Source organism: Balaenoptera acutorostrata, chromosome 3 (genome assembly GCF_949987535.1).
Source record: "Balaenoptera acutorostrata chromosome 3, mBalAcu1.1, whole genome shotgun sequence".
NCBI lineage: Eukaryota > Metazoa > Chordata > Mammalia > Artiodactyla > Balaenopteridae > Balaenoptera > Balaenoptera acutorostrata.
In genome coordinates, this window is record NC_080066.1 from 181,343,592 (window position 1) to 181,364,900 (window position 21,309).

General features: G+C 61.3%; 1 protein-coding gene across 1 annotated transcript; it reads left to right on the forward strand.

Moving 5' to 3' along the window:
* Positions 1–8,507: 8,507 nt before the first annotated feature.
* On the forward strand, positions 8,508–20,938 carry TNFAIP2 (TNF alpha induced protein 2). Its single transcript, XM_057544497.1, is given in 13 exon segments — positions 8,508–8,564; positions 11,362–11,725; positions 12,034–12,302; positions 12,304–12,683; positions 14,865–14,979; positions 15,134–15,256; positions 15,443–15,543; positions 16,164–16,262; positions 16,830–16,953; positions 17,920–18,042; positions 18,245–18,400; positions 18,589–18,710; positions 20,185–20,938. Coding segments are annotated over 12 exon segments (2,103 nt in total). The 5' UTR covers positions 8,508–8,564; positions 11,362–11,376; the 3' UTR covers positions 20,327–20,938.
* Positions 20,939–21,309: the final 371 nt, after the last annotated feature.

The window sequence follows — 21,309 nt, forward strand, 5'->3', positions numbered from 1 at the left end:
GGTCCTGGCCAGGTTCTCCCCCGGGATCCCCTGCCACCCCATCCCACATTTGAGTCCCAGGCCCCAGGGCCCTCAAGGAGGCCCCCTCCTGCAGCCCCTGGTTCTCACCCTGACCCTGATAGGCCTGACCTTGCCTGAGCCCCTTGGCTGCAGGCTGAGGGTCCTGGGGCTGGGTTTCTAAGCCAGGCTGCAGAGGTGGGAGGGGATTCAGCTCTACCACTTTCCAGCCAGGAGACTGTAGGCAAGTTTCTTCACCTCTCTGTGCCTCAGTTTTTCCAGCTGTGAAATAGGGGTGCTGTCTGTGCCTGCCGGGCCGGGGAGAGTGAAGTTAAGAGCCTGCCGTAAAGCCAGGCCCTGGCCCCCCTGTGACCCCATGTTCGCAGGTGTCTGGCCAGGCCACCATCTGCAAGAAAAAGCCGAGAAGAGCCTGGGTGCAGGGGTGGGGGACCCTGTCAGTGAATCCTGAGGTGGGTGGTGTCAGTGAGTGGGGAAGGCCCCCAGGAGGAGGCTGGGGAGGGCTGTGGGTCTCAGCAGCCTCTTCATGTTGCAGTGGGAAGGATTTAGGCTGAGACCCAGGCCCAGAGACAGAAAGTCAGGGTTTTCCTGGCAGGAACCTCCGTGCCCGGGTGGGTATGTGTGCCCTGTGGATGTTCCTGTGAGCCCAGCAGAGTCTGGGGGCTGGGGTCAGCCTCCCAAGGCCAAGTTGGGGTGAGCAGGAAGCCAGACAGCAGCTTCTATGAGGGTGCAGCCAGGGAGGCTGCGGACTGGAGGGAGGGCTGCGGCCAGGGGACCCAGGGCTGGCTCAGGTCCAGGGCTCTGGCCCTTGGCTGTTCTGCCCCGGGCTTGGGGGCTGTGCTCAGGAGCCCCCTGCCCACCAGGTCCCATGAGGCCTTGTGAAGAGCCAGAGTGCTTCCTTGGCCATCCTGTTGTCCAGGCCAAGCACGGGGGGAGGGGGCTGGTTCTCAGAGCTGCTTCCGGACTTGTGAACCATGTTGTCTGGCTGATAAGGAAACGTGTGTGCGTGTGTGCATGTGTGTGTGTGTGTTCACATGTGTGTGCATTCCTGGAATGTGCCAGCCCCTGTCAGTGCCCGGGGATGGGGGGGGGCCTTGCCCGGTGTCTGTGTTCCCCTGTGCAGCAGGACATCCTGTTTGCCCCTAGAGCTCGGGTCCTGGACCCCACCTCTGACCCCTGGTCGCACCTCTGCCTGGCCACTCCCTCCCCCCGCATGGCCCCCTACTCTTCCCGCTTCGGCTCAGCTTGGCTTCCCCCAGTGCCCATGTTTCCTGGGGCTCCTTCGTGGACTGAGGGTCACCTCTGGTCTCTGGCCCTGAGCCTGTGGGTCCTTGATGAGGCTGGAGGGCAGTGAAAGGGTGCGGGGGCCGCCTGCCCAAGGCAGGGTGCTCGGGTCCGAGGACAGGATGAACCTAGCCTGATTACCCAAGGATAGCCTGGGGTGACAGGAGGGACCTGGGTGTCCACCCTAGCTCCACCTGGGCTTGTGCCCTCTGTGGCCCTTCGCCCATGCTTGAGCGTGTTCAGGTCTCAGCGCTGCCCTCCCACAGCTGGTGACCTGGGCCGTTTCCCCTCTGAGGCTCGGTCTCCTTATTTGCGACGTGGGAGGGAGCACCCAGCAAATGAGGGAACTCAGGGGTAGATGACACCGGCCACAGAGACCCGGCACCAAGGGCTTGCTGCGAGGGGCCGTCATCGTGTCACCTCCGTGCCCGCACGGCCTCTCCCTCTTCCTTCCTTGCCTGGTGACCCCGGCCCCTTCCTTCCAGGCCCTGGACCTCGTGGGGCCCCTAGACACAGGGGCAGCACCCTCAGCGGCTAGGATGTGGTCCTGGCGGGGCCCCGCAGCACTGCCCTGGCGGGGAGAGGAGGCTGCGGGGTCCCCAGGGCCGCTCTCCGTCCCCTCCCTTCCTTTGCTCCCTCCGAGTCCCTCAGGCAACTCCAGCAGGTCAGAGGCCCCTCCCACCAAGGTCAGTGTCTGCCACTGTCCATCCTCGGCCCAGAGGGAGGAGATGGGACGGTCCTTCCCCAGCCAGTCGGTGCAGCGCACTGGGCAGTGGGCCTGTGCCAGGCACTGCAATCAGACGATCGGAGGGGGCTGCTGACGAGGGCTGAGCCACAGAGCTCCAGGTCTGGGGGAATCAGGGCCCGCTGGGTGACAGGGCCAAAAAGGGCGCAGGGCCCTTTTTGGCGGAGTTGCTGGGAACCGTCACACCCCCGTGGCTAAGCGCCTCCAGGGACTCGGGGCAGCCGCCCTGGGCCCCTGCTCTAGTGAAATGCTTGGAGCGGACTGATACTTGGACAGGTCACACCCACCTCTGGGTCCACTCCTCTCCTGGGACCCATGGGCTCATTACAAAACCCTTCATCCTCCCAGGGATTCCCATCCTCTGGGTGCACATACACCCACCCGCTCATTAGTAGCTTTTAAAATGCATTTGTTGGGACTTCCCTGATGGTCCAGTGGCTAAGACTCTGCGCTCCCAATGCAGGGGGCCCGGGTTCAATCCCTGGTCAGGGAACTAGATCCCACAGGCATGCTGCAACTGAGTCCACATGTCGCAACTAAAGATCCCGCGTGCCACAACAAAGACCCGACCTGGTGCAACCGAATGTTTAATAAATAAATGAATGTTTTAAAAAATGAAAATAATAAAATGCATTTGTTAAATGTTTTCATTTTTGACCTTAATGTTTTAGTGATACATTCACATAGTTCAAAATTAAAAAGGTACAAAAAGGATATACAGTGAACGTCTCCTTATTCCCATCTCCCTGTGTCCTTCCCCAGAAACAATGAGGGTTCCTTATAGGACCCTTGAGCTTGTAAGAAGCAATATATGTGGCTATACACATGGATATATACACGGATAGTGGGCTGTATACACGGAACATCCATGGGGTAGTGACATTTCAGGCATTGGTGAAGCACCTGCTTTTGTTGGAGGGAGTTGTGTTGGGGGGGGCGGCAGTCTTTCCTGAGCCCTGTGAAAGCAGACGGTAGAGAACCTAACGCTCTTAGATTGATAGGATCCCCAAGTATTGGACTCTTAATATGTGGGAAAGAGGAATGTTGTGAAAAGTCCCGCTGTTTCTGGGGCACACTCTGTGCTGGCTCTGCACGGTGATTTATGACTTTCCTCCTTCCTAAGGATTCGGTGCAGGGGTTAAGAATTAACCTCTTATTTTATAATAACTTTAAATGGAGTATAATCTAGAAAAATATCAAATCACCATGTTGTACACCTAAAACTAATATAATATTGTAAATCAACTGTACTTCAATTAAAAGAAAAAGAATTAGCCTCTGGATTCAGACCTCTCTGGGCTGGGATCCCAGCTCTGCACCTTCCTAGCTGTGTGACTTTGGGCAGTTACTCCACCTCTCTGGGCTCTAGCTCCTGGTGTAAAATTGGGAGCATTACAGAAGAAAATGCTGATGTGCTGGATAAGGGCCTGGCCTGGGGTTTGCACTCCCTCCGAGTAGCAGTTGTTGTTATTTATATGCACTCTCTCCTTGGAGCCTTCCCTGGCAACCCCCTGAGCAAGTGTCTGCTCCATTTCCAGAAGGGATTGGGAGGTCCCAAAGGGTGAAGCAACGCGCCTAAAAACACAGATGTGGGAATTCCCTGGTGGTCCAGTGGTTTCACTGCCAAGGGCCGGGGTTCCATCCCTGGGTGGGGAACTAAGATCCCACGAGCCGAGGCGTGGCCAAAAAACAAAAACAAAAAACACAGATGTAAGTGGTGGAGTGCCCCAGGGTCCAAGTGGCCCCATGCCCGAGCCCCACCATCGTGCCTTCCTTCTCCAAAGTCTAGAAGGGCAGAGCTCCCTAGTGTCGGATGAGGAGGCGTTCCAACACCCGGACTTGAGGAACTGGTAGGCCCCGTGGTGGTTTGGGGCAGGCTCCCCCCCTCCCCTTCAGCCTTGGCCGGCTCTGCACAGCACTGGGCTTCCCACCAGAGCTCCTGCCACGTGACCTGCCTCTGTCACTGGGTGGGACTTTATGTGGAGTAAGGCTGTTTTCCTGGAAATGATGCCGTCTGGGAGAAGGGCCCGCAGGTTGCTGGACCAGGGCAGCCCCGGGTCTGAAGGGCTAGGAGCTGAAGTTGGCCATCTTGCATCACCACCGAAAGCCATTGTGAAAAGCCAGGCCCATTTAGGAAAGAGGCCAGGCCACTGGGACTGGCATGGAGATTCCCTGATGGGATCCCTCCAGGGAGCCCTCCTGCATTACACTCCTTAGAAGGACACTGGGATTAGGGTCCTGCTGCCCAGTGGGCCCTGCTCTCTCCCGAGTGGTCCCACCTCCAGCACGGGAAGTGGGCCAGGCTCATTGAGCACCAGTGGAAGCCATTTCTCCTCAGGCCTCATTTTCCCCATCTGCCAAACACAGAAAGGAGTGTGGGGTCTGACTTCCTCCTGGGAGGAAGGGAGGGGCTATTAACAAGTAGACGGCTGCCTGGGGGTTGGGGGACACTGCCTGTCGGGGTACGCCTGCTCTGATGCGTGCCCTCCTGGGAGGGGCTGGCCTAGGAGGCTGGTGCCTGCTCAGCTGTCCTGGCCATTCCATGGTCCTCAGGGGGGTCAGGAGACTCTGGCCGAGGTCAGGTGCAGCTGCCAATGACCCTGAGCAAGTGACTTCCCCTTTGGGGAAGGCTGGGTGGCAGCAGAGATCCCAGCCTGAAGGCCTCAGCTTCTGCATTCACTTACCACTCCAAGACTCAGTTTCCTCACCTGTCAACAGAGGATCCGATGGCTCTGCCCAGTGCTCTTAGTGAGTGGGACATCCCCAGGAAACAAGAGGCTCCAGGAAGGGTCCCAGGTCAGGTGACCGCCTGAGAAGTGAAGGGAGAAGCAGCGCCGTGAGAGCCAGGGTTGGGGCAGTGGGAAGTGCAAGTCATCTCACAGAGGGAAGTTGGCAGGGCCGTGAGGAGGAGCCCACCCGCGGTCAGCACCGCCCTGCCAGCCAGGCCCTCCCGGTGCCCCTTGGTCCCAGTCCCATCCCCCAGCTGGCTTTTGCACCTGCTGAGCCCTGTGCCAGAATGGGCTCCCTTCTGCCTTCCACTCCCCCTCTTCCGGGGAACTTCGGGAGGGGGAATAGAGGGAGGACGTTAAACACATACCGCCTGCATTATCCTCTGGCTGGGCTGCCAGGACTGGGTCAGCCCCTCCTGCTGCCCCACAGGGTGAGGGTGAACACTCAGTTAATTGACTGGACAAGATCGTGAAAGAGATTGGGAAATCTTTTTTTTTTTTTTTTTCCAAAGATGAAAAAGGAGTGGAGGGCAGCAAAAGCTCCCATTTCTGCATTGAAGCTTCCTAGCCCAGCAGTCAGTCCTTCCTTGTGTCTGACTTAAATGCATCAAGCTGTATTTCAGTTGATCAACATTAGGGGATAAGTAACATAGCACAAGGCTTAGTGTGTGGCTTCCAGCTCCACCGCTGACTACCACGTGACTGGAACTATCTGTGCCTCAATTTCCTCATCTGTGAAAAGGGGATAATTAAGGAGTACCCATTTCATAAGATTGTCTGATGAAATCAGTTAGTACATGCGAAGCACTTAGAACAGAGCTTGGCACCTGTCGACAAATGTCAGCTGTCTACCCAAAAGAACTGGAAGCAGGGTCTGGGAGAGAGAGTTGAGTTCCCCTGCTCACAGCAGCATTACTCACAACAGCCAAAAGGCGGCAGCAACCCAAGGGTCCATGGACAGATGAAAAGATAAACAATGAAACATTATTCAAGCTTAAAAAGGAAGGACATTCTGACACATGCCACAACATGGATGAACCTTGATGACATGATGCGAAGTTACATAAGCCAGTTACAAAAGGACAATTACCATCCCTTTGATTCCACTTATATGAGCTACTTAGAATCGTCAAGTTTATAGAGATGGAAAGTAGAATGGTGGGTGCCAGGCTAGTGGGAAGGTGAGGAGGGAGAGTTAGTGTTTAATGAGTATGGAGCTTCAGTTTTGCAAAGTGAAAAAATTCTGGCGATGGATGGTGGTGACGGTTGCATAACAATGTATAACATCATGCCACTGAACTATATATTTAAAATGGTCAAAATGGTACGTTTGGTTATGTGTATTTTACCACAATTAAAAAAAAAAGTCATCTGTCATTTCCAAGCAGAGGGAAGGCACGTGTCCTGGGCCTCCTAAGCCCTGGGTTGCATGCAAGGAGCTGACTACAGCTCCTGGCCAGGTGCTGGTGCACTTGACTTCCGGGCTGGCCTGGAGGGTCTACTGCCAGTCTGCTCCTGCGTGCTGCCCTCCCTGCCAGGTGGAACTGGCCTGCAGCCCCCCGCCCATCCCCTGGGGAGGTGGGGGATGGGAGAGCAGCTGGCCAGGGACACTCTCAACCAGCATCTGATGCTCATTTCCTGCTGAGGGTGGAATTCTTGGCTGGCCTTTGGCTCCTTCTGGAAGTGTCTGCTCTGGGGACAGTTTCCTCATCTGTCAAGAGGGGGTTAGAATAGCTCCTGCCCTATGGGCCCCACTGGCAGTCACACCCCTTGGCCCTCTATGCAGCCCTATTTTCAGAGGATTCCCCTTGAGTTGGGGGTTTCGTGTATGTGATGCTTGACCCTCATGCCTGAACTCAGGGAAAGGGGAAGTGCCTGGCGCAGCCACAGGAGGGGAGGGCAGCTTTTCCCACCCCCTGGCCGCAGCCTGGAGCTCGGTGAGGCCATGGAGAGGGCGCGCAAGTGTCCTGGCAGCTGGGGATGAGGGCGGCTGCCCAGCATCTGCCCGGTGAAGCATCCTTCCTGTTCCTGAAGACCAGGGTCTGGAGCTCTGAGGGGATGGTGGCGTCTTTGAGCCTGACACTGTCCCCTCCCCCCGTTACCCAGAGCACTTTGGATTCTCCAGCGATTTCCCAATCTGTTTGGGGTTAGAAGAAGAAGCCTGGCGGGAAGGCGTGGGGATTGCGCAATGAGGCCACAGCAGGCAGCCACGGAGGCACTGGGCCAGGACCCCTTGGTTCTTGTCCTTGTCACCCTGTCTGGCTGGATGAACTTGGGGGGAGGGGGGTTCTGGCCTCTAGTCTCCCCATCTATGCACTGGGAGCCGCTGGGATGACCCTCCCTGTCAAGGGGCACTGTGACTGTTGGTTCAGATCTGAAAAATGTCACCCCTGAGGCTACAGGGAGAGAAGGGGTGGAGCCCTTCTTACTGCAGCCGCCCCTTCCCCCCCCCCCACCCCCAGGGACAGGATCGATGTCCAAGCCCAAAACTGGCCCTTGGCCACCATTCCCAAGGAGGAAGAGGAAGTTCTCAGTTCCAAGGGGCACCCCCACCTCCCCCCTGCCTTGCCCACTTGGCCATGCCTCCCAGGCTGCAGAGGTCTGTGCCCAGTTCCCAGGGGGAGCAGGGAACAAGCGGGGAGGGGGAGGGGTGGCAAACAAAAGGGAGGGAGGAGCAGAGGCTCTATTAAGAAGCAAAAAGGAAGCTGGTGCCCAGGCGGGAAATTCCTGAGCCACAGGGTCCTTTCCAGAGGGCAGGAATTCCTAAGATGTGAAACAGGGAAGGGGTCCTCTTCACCAGCACCCCTCCGGCCCCTTGACAGAGAAACAGGGCTTAGATAGGGAAACTGAGGCCCAGAAAGGGATGTGACCTGCTCAAGGCCACGCTGAGTGCGGACAAAGCTGGGCTGAGTGAGACTCAAGCCTGAGCTGTCGGGGTCCCCATCTGGTGCCTTTAGGAGCCTGTCCTGGCCCAGCGCCGGTCCCAGAAAGGGAAAGTGCTTCAGTGGGAGTCCTACAGGCCTGGGTGTGGGTTCCGACCACCGTTTACTGCCTGCGTGCCCTCGGGCAAGTCACTCACTTTTGTGAGCCATTTCCCCGTTTTAAGCAAGACTCGATGGTGACAGCGTATGCAAGGCACCAGCACAGGTGCTTTGTCCATGGCTGACCAACCCCCGATCCCTTAGGGAGGCTCCTCCACGAAGGCCCCCTCCCATGGCTCTCTGCGGCCACAGTGATACCCAGAGCGGGAACTCTCTCTCCAGAGGGGGTGATTCTCCGCGCGGCCAGCCTCCGAGGGAGTCAGGTGGGACCGTCCCCCGCACGCCGCGGGGGGAAGGGGACTCCCCACAGTTGGGCTCAGCTGGGGTGGGTGCTGGCTCTGTGACGCGCGAAAGTGGTCCTGAGCGCGGGGGCCCCTCCCAGCCAGCCAATCGGAAGCCGTCGTCGGACAACGGGTCAGCGCCAGACCCACTCCGTCCGCCCGGGGTGCCGGTCCCGCGCCCGACACAGCCTGGCGACGCTTGGCCAGCCCAGTCACCCCGCCCGGGCTGGTGGGAGGTCGTGACCCCTTCCCCCGCTCCCCTGCTAGGCAGGCCCCGCACCGCCTGGGGGGGGGCGCGACACCGGACACGGGACACAGGCAGCCCCCGCCACGCTCTGCGTTGGCCTTCGCCCGCGGGTTTTCCGCGGAGGCGGCGGGCGGGACGGGCGGGGCGGGCGGGGGCGGAGTCTGCGTCTATTTCAGGCGGCGCCCGGCTCTGCCCAGACAGCGGCGGCCCGGCCCGGACACAGTAAGTGACCTCCGTCCGCGGTGCGTCCGTCCCCAACCTCTCCGCGCCGCTGCCCGCCCGCCCTGACCCCGAGTCTCCGGCCCGATCCCGCGAGGGAGCAGCGGCCGGAGCGACGGAGGGGACCAAGGGGGCGGGACGGAGTGCAGGTCTCTGGCAGCCCCTCTTCTAGGGAAACTGAGGCCCCCGGCCTGAGCTGCTGCGTCAGGGTGCAGAGGGTCCGGGTTAGATGCTCCCAGCAGAGGACTGCGTCCTGCAAAAAGCATCAGGGAGGGGCTCTGGGGAAAGGTGCCGGGTGTCCCTTCCTTTTGCGGTAGGAAGCGGGACTTATAGGCACAGAGGAGCTAGGCACAGGGGCCAGGGAGGCTTGGGTGGACCTCAGCCCTGACCCGGGAAGGAGTGAGGAAGTGAGGACCCGGGAAGCAGTGTGTGCCTGAGGAGAAGCTGGGGGGGCTGGGAGGACCTGAGGGGTGCCACTGTTGGGCCACAGGCTGTGGCCACAGGGTATGACTCGGAGCACTCCCCTTCCTGTCTCAGTGTGCCCAGCTGCGAGCCCGGCCTTAAAGGATCCCTCTCCTGCCCTCTTCTGCTGTATCCGGGCGCCAGGGTTAGCCTGACAGACACTGGGACACATGACGCAGACCCTTACTGAGGCCTGGCTAGGGGCCAGCATGTGTCTGAGTGGTTTCCTCACATCCTTTCAGCAGCACTATGAGGTGGGGTCCTCATCCCCATTTCCCAGATGGGGAGACTAAGGCCTATGAAGGAAGGGTGGAGTCTGGTCCACACCCTAGTGGGTGGTACAGCTAAGCCCACAGTTGTTCTCTTTCTACTGCACCAGCTGCCTCAGAGTCAAGGCCTGGGACGTGGGCCAAGGGGGCTGCTGCAGGACCCTGAAGGGTGAGGAGAGTTTGTGCCACAGAGGCGAGGAGGCAGCGATGCCATGCGGGGACCTGCAGGAGCCAGGTCTGGAGGTTGGGTAGAGCCTAGCACGTGTGGGGACGGAGGAGGTGGGGGGCAGTGAGGGCAGAAGGGAGGCCAGCGGGTCAGATGGCCCTCTCCCTCACCCCAGCGGGGGGCAGAGGTGGGGCCTGGGGGCCCAGGGTGGCGCTGAGCAGCCCCAGCCAGCCGGCCAGACCAGCTCCTGTGGGTGCCTGGCATGAAAATGGGATGGATTGGGAGGGAAGCTGGGGCAAGGGGTCGGCAGGGCGGAAATGCCCAGTGGCCTTGCACCTGGGGACCCTGGCTTTGGGGCTCCCCAGAGTACCCCCTGCTTGCTTCTGGAGTGGAACTCTCAGGCCAAATGGCACAGGGGACGCAGCGGAGAGCCAGCAGTGTAGGACTCTGCCCAGGCACCTGGTGAAACCAGTGGGAGTGGGAGAAAGCCCGGCTTCCTGGCCACTGAGTGGCTCTGGTCAAGCTCGGGGGTGTGGGACGAGTCCCTGGGCGGATGCGAGAGGAGGCTGGGCCAATGGGGAGGCAGTAGGGGTTGTAGAAAGTCTGACAGGCCTAATCCCACCCCGCCTCCTGCTGCCTCAATTTCTCTCCCTGGATGATTGGATCACCCCAGCTGCCTTGCAGGCCCGTTGCAGGGGCGAACTGAAAGTCATTGTTTTGTATGAGTCACGACGACTTGGTGTGTTTACTCTTGGGTGGTGGGGCAGGCACTGTGGTTATGGGTCACCCCAGTTACCAGGGAGGCCCAGCCCTGCCCCGCTCCCTCCTTTGGGGTCAGCCGTGTTCCCCTCCACCAGCCCACAATGGTCAAGGCGCTGGGGAGGGTGTTGCCCCTCTGAATGCAGCTCGCGAGGTGTTGGGGGCCACGAGGCAGGGGTGCCCGGAGCAAGGTGATCTGAGTTCCAAGCCCAAGCTGTTGACCATTGGGGCATTTTAAGCCTCTCTGAGCTAGTTGTGTGAGATGAGGAAAATAACACGCCTCTTGGAAGGGAGTGCGGAAGTGACGGGATGGGCACTCAGGAAGCGCCCAGAAGGTGGACGCTTTTGTGATGATGATGTCACCCCATTTGGGAGCAGGCAGGGTGCATGGAGCCGGGAAGCTTGGGTTTCCAGTCTGAGTTGCCGTGTGACCTCAGACAGCCCTGTGCCTCATTGGGGCCCTTGTCCCTACTGACATGGGAAAGACCCCCTGAAGTTTGAGGGGGCACTATGGTTTCTGTAGACTTGAGCCCCAAGGTCATGATGGGGGTCAGGCCCTGCCTACCTTGTGGTCCCAGCCGGAGCAGCCGTGTTTCTGCTCAGAGCGTTCCTCTGTGACCCCAAAGCTGCACGAGTCAAGAGAAGAACAGGCAAAATGGAGGACGGGGCTGGGGCTGGATTCCCGCCTCGGCCCAGCCTCTCGTGCTCTGTGACTTTTCTGGACCTTGGTTCTCGCTCTGTGCCATGGGACAGCGGCCCGTGCTCTGCCTGCTCCCCCAGGGTCTCGTGGGATCCGGGGTGTTTCTCATGCCCCGCAGTCCCTTCTCCCTGCCCAGAGGGTGGGCTGTCAAGGAAGGATTTGCCAAAATGAAGTGAGGGCCCCCTTCCGTCTGGAATGCCTCCCAACCCCAGCTTCCTCCCTGCCTCGGCAGTTCTCGGAGGGGCGGTGGGTACTGAGGAACTGGTGTCCAGGGAGAGAGTTGAGTTGTTGGTGCCCATCTGGGCCAGGAGAAGGCCAGAGTCTGGTGGTCATACGGGTGAAAACACATCAACCTGGCTGTGTACCTGGGCCGGGGAGCCGGGAGCCAGGCCCATCCCCTGGTGACCGCTGACCCTTTCATTCCCTCCCCTTGCCAACCCGCAGGCCTGAGCCGGCGTGATGCTGAAGACGACCTTCCAAGGCTTTCCGGGCCAGCAGCCTGCGCCAGGGGCCCTTGACTTCCCCGGAAGCCCCCAGAAGTTGCCCTTCGCCTCGGAGGCGGAGTCAGAAGCCTCCATGTCGGAGGCCTCCTCCGAGGACCTGGTGCCACCCCTGGAGGCCGAGGAAGCCCCAGACAGGGATGGAGAAGAGGCTGCGAAGAAGAAGAAGAAGAAGAAGAAGTCCAAAGGCCTGGCCAACATGTTTAGCGTCTTCACCAAAGGGAGGAAGAAGAAGAGTCAGCCCAGCTCAGCAGAGACAGAGGGCGACTCTGAGCCCCGGCCCCGGCCGGCTGGCCGGCCGCCCACAGGTAGGCAGGGGCCCCAGGTCCCAGCCGGGCAGGGTCTGGGCAGGATGGGGGCTCACTGGAGTGGATGCCCCACTCAGCCAGGACAGAGAGGGCGGGGAAGGTGGGCGCGGAGGTGTCTCCCTTGCCGCCTTTCCCCTGCGCGCCCCGATCTCAGGGGCTGGGAGCGGGCGGAGGGGTCCTCGGGCTTGTCTGGGACGTCGACTCGCCTCCTCGGGCGCCTCACCTCACCTTCTGAGGTCTCGGCCCACGGGAGGCGACTGGTGGGTGTCGGAGCCCCGGGCCGCGCTAACGTCGGGTCCTGGCCGCAGTGGAGGAGCTCAAGGCCGACCTGGAGCACGGGCGGCTGGAGGCGGCGGGGCCGCTGCTGGCGCTGGAGCGGGAGCTGCAGGCGGCGGCGGCGGCGGGCGGCATGAGCGACGAGGAGCTGCTGCGGCGCCAGAGCAAGGTGGAGGCGCTGTACGTGCTGCTGCGCGACCAGGTGCTCGGCCTGCTGCGCCGGCCGCTGGAGGCGGCGCCGGAGCGGCTGCGCCAGGCGCTGGCCGTGCTGGCCGAGCAGGAGCGCGAGGACCGCGCGGCGGCGGCGGCGGCGGGGGGCGGCGGCGGGGCCCGCGCCCTCGGCGCTGGCGGCCACGCGGCCCCGGCGCTGGCTGCAGCTGTGGCGGCGCGGCGTGGCGCAGGCGGCCGAGGAGCGCCTGGGCCAGCGGCCGGCCACGGCTGCCGAGGGCCGCACGGAGGCCGAGCGCGCCTTCCTGCACATGGGCCGCACCATGAAGGAGGACCTGGAGGCCGTGGTGGAGCGGCTGAAGCCGCTGTTCCCCGCCGAGTTCGCCGTGGTGGCGGCCTACGCCCAGAGCTACCACGAGCACTTCGCGGCGCACCTGGCGGACTTGGCGCAGTTCGAGCTGAGCGAACGCGACACCTACGTGCTGCTGCTCTGGGTGCAGAACCTCTACCCCAAGTGAGCGGCTGGGCGGCCGGGCGCCCGGGTGCTGGGCGGGGCCCCAGGGGCAGGGAGGCCGCTCTGCAGGGGCTGTCACCGCGTGCAGGGAGTCCCAGGTGGGAGAACGGCACAGATGGGCTTGGACTCAAGGGGGCAGGGCCTGGGCTGGGTCTACTTTGCCCTTGGAGTCCTTAGTCTCTTGGGCCTCGGCCCCATTTCACAGTTGGGGAAACTGAGGCACAGAGAATGGCAGGGACTTCATCATTCATTCATGAGTTCCCAGTCTGGGGAGGGCATGAAGCAGCGCCCATCCAGAGCAAGAAGGGGTGTGGCAGGGGAGCCCGGAGGAGGGGGCCCTGACCTCGCCTGGGTCAGCCCGGGAAGCCAGCTCGGAAAGCCAGCTCGGAAGAGGTGGCGCAGACTTCTGCCTGCCACAGGAGTTTGCTGCTCTGGGGCAGCTCACAGTCTAATAGAAGTCAGGCAGTCAGGCAGGGGAGGAAAGAGGAGGACAGGCCAGTAAGAAGGCAGAGGGAGCGTGGTGTTCCCGGCAAAGGGAGTCATCTTCCAGGGCCTGAGGCTGAGCTGTGAAGCATTCTGGGAGCAGTGTGGAGCTCGTCAGTGTTTGGATTATCCAGCAGGCCCTTGGGGGCACCCCCAGGCAGGACAGGGAGCAGGGGCAGGGTGGGGCCGCTGGGCCTGCTGGAAAGATCCCCATTGTGCAGAGTCATTCAGTGAGGCCACGCAGAGCTGGGTTCTGGCCACCGAGGCCTGGAGCTCCTCAGTTTGGGAGGCTCGCTCTGCCAGTGGAGGATACCTGGTTACCAGCTAGGTACCGCCTCAGGCATCCCCTCATTTCCCCAGACCTCTGGATCTCTGGGCATGCTGGTCGTTCACACAAGCTGGGTGGGAGAAACTTATACTGCAGCGTGGAAGTGACCAGGGCACGAGAGGCCAGGGGTTCCTATAGGGACTGGCCCCGGCACCTAGTGTAAAGCCCACAGAAAGCCTGGAGGTGTAGCCCGTGTGAGTGATGTCCGAGCATCTCGGGGACACATCTGGGTGGCCAGTGGTCTCGGTTGGTGCTGGTGGGTCAGCCTCCCGCGGGGGCCGGAGGAAGGGCCGGGGGGGAGTGGTGGGTGAGGAGTTGGCAGGGCATAGGGAAATTGGCACAGGGCAGGGGTTACGGGAGGGTCAGGGCGGCTCTGAACCTGTTCCTTCTTGCTTGTCCTGACTCACCAGGAAATGCCAGGCACTCGCACCTCTCACCCTCAGCCTTCCTGTCCCAGTGACCCCAGGGGATTTTAGCCTGGGACCCACTGGGGTCACTGCAGCAGGAAACTGAGGCCAGCCGGGCATGGAGCCCCGAGGGGGGAGTCCAGGGTGGCTCTGTGGAGGCCTGTGTGGCCAGAAGTGCGGGGAGCAAAGGGACACAGTGCATCCAGGCTGGGGGAGGGGCAGAGAGGGCCATTCTTGAGCCTCCAGGCAGACCAAGGTCCCTGAGGAAGTGCCAGGGCTGGGCAGTCCCCAGGGGGCTCTGGGACCCAACAGAGGTGCCACGGGGATGGGTGGATCTGCCTCCACAGAGCAGTTCAGGGTGGTGCGGGAACAGCCTTCCTGCTTGGACTGGCCCACCTCTGGGGGCAGCAGACCCGGCTGGGGGGGGAAGGGGCCACAGGGCTAGTGGATGCCCAAGGCCAGCAGAGCTGGAGTGTGGCGGGGGACGGGTGAGAAGGAGGCAGAGGGTAAGGAGTTGCATTCTATCTGTGTGAGAGCGGGGAGCCCTTAGAGCCGGGAGATCAGACCTGAGAGGCGGTACTGCCTGTTGGGTGGAGGAGGGATTGTTGGAGGTGAGGGCAGAAGCGGGGAGCCCTGCAGCGAGCCAGGCGAGAGAGGGTGGTGGCTGGGCAGTGGGGTGCCTCTAGCGGGGTAGCTTGAGGCTCACCAGTTTCGGGGCAGTATTTTGGAGCAGGAGCAGATGGGGGTGAGAGAGTAAAAGGAGGCACGATGATTCCATGGTTTGGGGCCTGAATGAAACTGAGCAAATGGAGGACCCATCACATGAGATGGGGAAGCAGGGATGGGATTCGGTGGAGGGAAGGCAGCTGAGTTCTGGGCCTGCTAGAGGCTGAGGCTGAGGAGGAGGGCTCTTGCCTGAGGGGTGGCGTGAGTTTTCCTCATGCCAGCCCCCTCTGCCCACAGTGACATCATCAACAGCCCCAAGCTGGCCGGCGAGCTGCAAGGAGTCAGGCTTGGGAGCCTCCTGTCCCCCAAGCAGATCCGGCTGCTGGAGGCCACGTTCCTCTCCAATGAGGTGGTGAGTCCAGCGCCAGCGCCAGAGCCGGGGCAAAGGAGGGGCGGGAAGGAAGCGGAGGGGGGGCCGGGGCAGACAGGACGTGGCAGGGAGCCTGACAGGCACGTCCACGTGGGCTTCGCTTCGCGCTCCCCTGACCAGCCCCTCCTCCCCCAAGGACAGCGTGAAGGAGCTGATGGCCCGCGCCCTGGAGCTGGAGTCGCAGCGCTGGAGCCAGGATGTGGCCCCCCAGAGGCTGGACGGCCGCTGCCACAGTGAGCTGGCCATCGACGTCATCCAGGTAGCACGGGCTGCCCCTCGCGCGCTAGTGCGCCAGTGCGGGGTACCGAGCCCACGTCCTCGCGTGCAGACACACGCTCGCCCCTGAGCACAGCCCCCCTTTTCCATGTCTCACCAACCCCCACGCCCGGCCCCGCCCCAGCCCTAGGCCAGGTGGGCTCCTGCTCAGTTCACCTCACCCCTGCAGATCATCTCCCAGGGCCAGGCCAAGGCCGAGAGCATCACCCTTGACCTGGGCACGCAGATAAAGCACATGCTGTTGGTGGAGCTGGCTGCGTTCCTCAAGAGGTGGGTGATGGCCCGTGCGCGCACAGGAAGGGGTCCCTGCGGCCACTCCTCTCAGTGCCCCCGCCCCTCCCTCGTGCCCCAGGTGGGGAGCCAAGCTAGATCAGTGCCCCCTCCCTCCCCCTAGGGTGTCTGTCATTATGAGCAGGAGTCCTCATCCCCCTGTACCACCCCCCTGGGTGCTCAGAGCCTCAGGCAATCTGACCACCTGCTCTCAGCAAAGCTCCCAGCAGAGCAGCCCCCAGCTGCAAAGAAGACGCCCCATGAGGGACTGAGACACTGGCCTCCCCATCAGGGGACGCCCCAGTCTGCACCCTCACAGTTCTCTTGGCTGGCTCCCTCCCCCTCCTCTGAGGACTCCTGCGTGGCCCACGCCTCCAGTCTTCCAGCTCTAGAGGGGGCCTGGGGGAAGGAGGGAGGCAGCAGAGCGGGGTGGACACCCTCTTCAGGAGCTGTGCAGGGGCCCTGGCCCCACTGGCCTGAGCACGTGAAGCCAGTTACAAGTTCCATCGGGGCTAGGGGCCCCGCCCTGTGCTGCGGGGAGCCCGTATGTAAACCCAGGCGGGCTGCTCCTGTCCCGGTGTTCGTGCTGGCCCCGCATGTTCCCTTTCGGGTTTCACCAGCTACCAGCGTGCCTTTGATGAATTTCTGGAGAGGTGCAAACAGCTGAGAAATTACAGGGCCAATGTCATCGCCAACATCAACAACTGCCTCTCCTTCCGGTGAGGGCACTGGGCGGGGTTTGTGGGAGCAGGAATCACTGGGGCTGCCTGCCTGTGAGAGAGAGAGAGGGTAGCTGGAAGGCGGCCGGGAGGTGCCTGGGATGGGGGAGGGGGGCGGGAGGAGCAGCTTCAGCAGAGATGTTGAATTAAAACGAGCAGGTCCGTAAGGAAATGCCGGGGCCTGTGGTGGCGGCAGCGGTGGCAGCAGCAGTGAACGTTTATCTAGTGCTGGTGGGTCAAGCACTCGTGCAACTGATTTACTTTATTTTATTTTATCCTTATGACAACCCTATTAGGTAGGTACAGTGATCACGTCCATTAAGCAGATGAGCAAAGTGAGCTGTGGAGAGGCCGTCAGTTAGAAGAGGATGTGGTGTTACGTGTGTGCTGGGGGTGGGAAGGCTGGGCCCTGCCTAGGCAGCATGGGTGGGATGACTTGGACCTGTGCCCACGGGGAATGGGGAGCCAGTGAGGGTTCTAGAGTAATGGTTTAGGAAGATTTGCCTCAGGCTGACGGGCTCTCTGGGCAGGACTGGTGTGATCTCCCTGCCTCCCATGTCCTTCCAGGATGTTCGTGGACCAGAAGTGGCAGATACCACAGGACCTCCCGAGCCACCTGCTGAGCCCCCTGAATGAGCTCAAGAGTCATGGCGTTGATACCCTGCTCCAGAACCTGTTTGGGGTCCTGAAGGTAGCTGGCGCCTCCTGCCGCGTGTCACATGCTGAGTCTAGTGCTGGGGGAGGGCGAGGAGGGCCAGGGAGGGGGCTGGGCAGGGAGGATGGCAGAAGCAAAGGGCTGGCATGTGGAAGGCGTGGTGTGAGGCCAGCTGTAGCGAGGCTGGTGGCGCCCAGGTGATGGGGCCATGGCGGGCCCTTGGCCTCACTCCCAGCGCTTCAGCCCGGGGCTTGACCTCAGAGGGCCGCCCAGGGCCCTCGGGTGCAGACAGGAAGCTTCAGTGCCCGTCCCTTAGACGCTACCCAGTCCTCAAGTTTGCATGTACTTTTCCTGCGACTCCCCCAGACCCTCCTGCCCACGCCCTGTCCCCGTGCCTAACTGCCAGCTGCGATGCTTAGAGCCTTTGGCAGCCATCACCACGTCTGCTGTGGGCCGAGAAATCCACGGAAACCCTTTAGCGCCTTTAGCAGAGGATGAGGCAGGGGTCCCAGGAAAGGAAGAGGAGGAACTCCCTGCCTGCCCTCCATGGGAACCCGCCCTGGCCTCAATGCCCAGCAGCTGTGGGTGGCCAGGCGGTGACCCTGGATGACTTGGCCAGGTCCTCACAGGCCCAGCCAAGCACAAGGCTTTGTTTATGCAGGAATTTATTTATTTAAGGAGGGCGGCCAGTGGAAAAGGCCTCAGGGCAGGCAGATGGCAGCTGGTCGGCCTCTGAGAAGGGTGTGCAGACCGCGCCTCCAGTCCCTGCCTGTCAGCAGGGAGACCACACCTCCAGTCCCTGCCTGTCAGCAGGGAGACCACGCCTCCAGTCCCTGCCTGTGAGCAGGGCCCGAGCGCTCCCTGGCTTCCCTGGGTGTCCTTAGCATCCCCGGCCCCTGTCCTGGGCCCCGTGTGTCCGTGTGTGTCTGTGTGTGCATGTTTCTGCGGCTGGCCCTTCCTCTGCAGGGCGTGGCCAGACATCCTGCTTCTCTCCTTTCGCAGCCGCTGTTCAAGAGGTTCACGCAGACCCGCTGGGCGGCCCCCACGCAGACCCTGGAGGAAATTATCTCCGTGGTGGGCGAGAGGCTGCCCGAGTTCTCTGAACTGCAGGACTGTTTCCGGGAGGTAAGGGGTTGCTGAGCTGGTGGCGGGAGCCGGGGGGGTGGGTGGTGGTGGTCTGGACACGCATGCACACACGCGCACACACACGGATGCGCTCCTCTGCTCTGGCATCCGCCTCTCCCTGGACCCTGGCTTCGAAGCTTCGAGGGAGGTGGTGAGTTCCCTGTCTGTTGGCTCACGTGACCCTGCCCACTCGCCCACCCAGGAGCTCATGGAGGTTGTACACCTGCACCTGGTGAAGGAGTACATCATCCGCCTCAGCAAGCGGCGCCTGGTCCTCAACACGGCAGAGAAGCAGCAGCAGCTGGCGGGGCACATCCGGGCCAACGCCGAGCTCATCCAGCACTTCTGCGCTCAGAACGTAAGCCCCCGCCCGCCCCTCCCAGCTCCCGCTTCCATAGGCTGCCCTCCTGCTCCAAGCTCCTCATGGGCCAGGACCGCCCCTCTGGGCCCCTCCAAACCCAATCAGGTCGGACCTGAGCCTCTCTGGGCCCCTGGGTGGCCTCCGGGGCACGGACAGCCTCCCTCCAACCAGGCCTGTGCCTGCAGGGCTCCCCGGCAACCTGGCTGCATCGTGCCCTTCCCACGCTCGCGGAGATTATTCGCCTGCAAGACCCCAGTGCCATCAAGATCGAGGTGGCCACGTACGCCACCTGGTACCCTGACTTCAGGTGAGAACAGGGGCACCAGAGGACCGGGGCAGGCAGCATGGCCCTGATGTACCCGACTGTGGTCAGGGCCTGGTGGAGCCGGAATGAGTCCCTCCAGGGTGGGTAGAGCTCAGGTACCGGCCACCGTGATGCAGTCCCTTTGCTGAGTGCTGTGTGCCGGCCGCCCTGCCCTGATCTTTACAGTGACTGTTCACTCAGTCCTTACTGCCACCCTGTGAGGCTGACACTCTTCATCCCCGTTTACAGATGAGACCTGGGGAGCTTAAGGAATGTGTCCGGGGTAACACAGCTAGTCAGTGGTAGAGCTAAGACGACAAAGCCAGGGGTTCTGGCTCCACAGCCCACATTCTTAGCCTTTATGAAACTGTCCCTCAGAGGGGGATCAGAGAGACCAGGGACCTGCTGGAGGCCATGGCGAGTCAGTAGTGAAGCTGGGGTCCACCACTCAGCCTAGGGGCCCTCAGGGGCGTGACCTGTGCCCTGGGTCCTAGTACCCCTGTTCCGGAGTGGAGGCTTAGCCCCTGGCTGCCTGAGGATCTGGTGAGTCAGGGAGATTGATTCTATGGGCTGAGTCCCCTGATACTGTCAGACTGTTCCAGTTATGAGATACGAGTTGGACGGTCCCAGCATAGCCTAGTGCAGCCACTGGCTGATCCACTCCACCTACTCACCTACCCATCCCCTCACTTACACACTCAGCCATCCATCTCCCCACTCATACCAGCACCTAGTTACCCATCTGCTACCCCATCTTATATCCGTCCATCTGGTCACCTGCCCATCGACTCATCTGTCCATCCATTGATCCATCCACCCATCCACCCCCCTATTCATCCACCCTTCCACCTATCCATCCATCTATCCATTCATCCACTGATCTGTCCATCCATCTATCCACCCACCCAACCATCCACCCATCCCACCAACAGTTATTGAGTGGTCTCCTACTAGGTACTGGGCTCTGTTTTAGGTACCAGAATGCAATGAAGTACAAAACGGACCAGGTCTTCGTTCTCCCTCATGTTACTTACAGTCTGTTTAAGGTTAGCAATGATGAGGTAATCAGGCAAAGGAGTACAATGGCAAGTTTTAAAGATTGTTTAACCAGGGTTGTGAATGACAGGAGGTGATGACTTTAGAGGTGTGAAAGCCTCTCAGGGGAGGTGACGTTTTAGCTGAGAGCTAAAGGGTGAGAAGAAGCTGGTGAGCTCAGGAGCGTGGGGAAGAGCATTCCAGGAGGGACAGCCAGCGCAAAGGTCCCAGCTGGGCGGGAGCTTGGCGCACTCTGGAGACGCACGGTGGCCAGTGCCGCTGGAGCTCAGTGGGCAAAGGAGAGTGTGTGGGGGGTGCCGCTCGTGGGCAGGGGGTTGGCTGCAGCGCCCTGTGGCTCTGGCCCAGAGTCTGGGGAGCTGGCAGGGGTGTGAGCAGGGGTGTTGGCGGGCGGGCTGGACTGATAGGATACTCTCTTTGCCAGCAAAGGCCACCTGAGTGCCATCCTGGCCGTCAAGGGGAATCTGTCCAGCAGTGAAGTCAGGAGCATCCGGACCATCCTAGACATCAACACTGGGGCGCACGAGCCCTCGAAGTCCCTATTTTCACTTATAAAGGTTGGTTAGCTGTTTCTGCGGCCTGACCTGCTTGTGAGCTCCTGGCGAGCATCGGATGCCACCCCATTTGGGGGCCGTTCAGACCAGCACCAGCTTCACAGCCCCACACGGCCTCTCACGGGCGTCCTGCCTTCTGCTGCTGCTTCTGACCAGCCCTGGCCTAGGCGCAGGTCCCTGGGCCGCGGGAACTGGACAGGCCCTGGCTTGTTTACCCCTCCCGTGGCGGGGGGCAGCTATGGGAAGCCAAGGAGGCCACACATGAGGAGCTCCCTGTAGATGACAGTGGATCTTGCACGTGCTGAAGGAGGGGGCCAGGAGGGGGAGTGGCCAGGGGACAGATCTCCGGGGTCACCGCCTGTCTGTGGAGTCCTTCCAGCCTGGGTCTCGGCACCTCCCCAGCTCCTGGGTGGGGGCCTGAGCCTCACCCCTCCTGCCTCCTCTGGTCCAGGGCTGTGTTGAGCTGGGCTCACCCAGGGCGTGGAATGGAAGGCAGAACTGGAGGCGAGAAAAGGGAAGGATGAGCTCTCATCTGGGACCTGGAAAGGGGCCTGTGGGGTCACATGGCAAGCTGGGGCGGGGCTGGCATCAGAGCCCCTGCAGCTCAGCCCCTGACCCTTCTCTGCTTCCCCACGGGTTTCCCCTGAGGATGGGTCCAGGAGGGGCAAGGACCTCCTGGGTTTTCTCGGCCTCCGCCTTCCCCCACATGGAGACAGGCCCAGGGGTGCCTCCACGGGTCCCCCCCTGGAAATCAGGCTGAGGTCTGGGCAGGGCAAGCTTGACCTCTGACTCCTTGGCCTCTGGATTAGTTTCCTATTGCCACTTCAACAAACTTCCACAAGCTTAGTAGCTTAAAACAAGAACTCTTTTTCAGTTGTGGAGGTCAGAAGTCTCACATGGGTCTAGTGGGCTTAAGCCAAGGTGTCAGCCGGGCTGGTTCCTTCTGGACGCTCTGGCGGGGCATTTCCTTGCCTTTTCCTGTTTTTAGAGGCCGG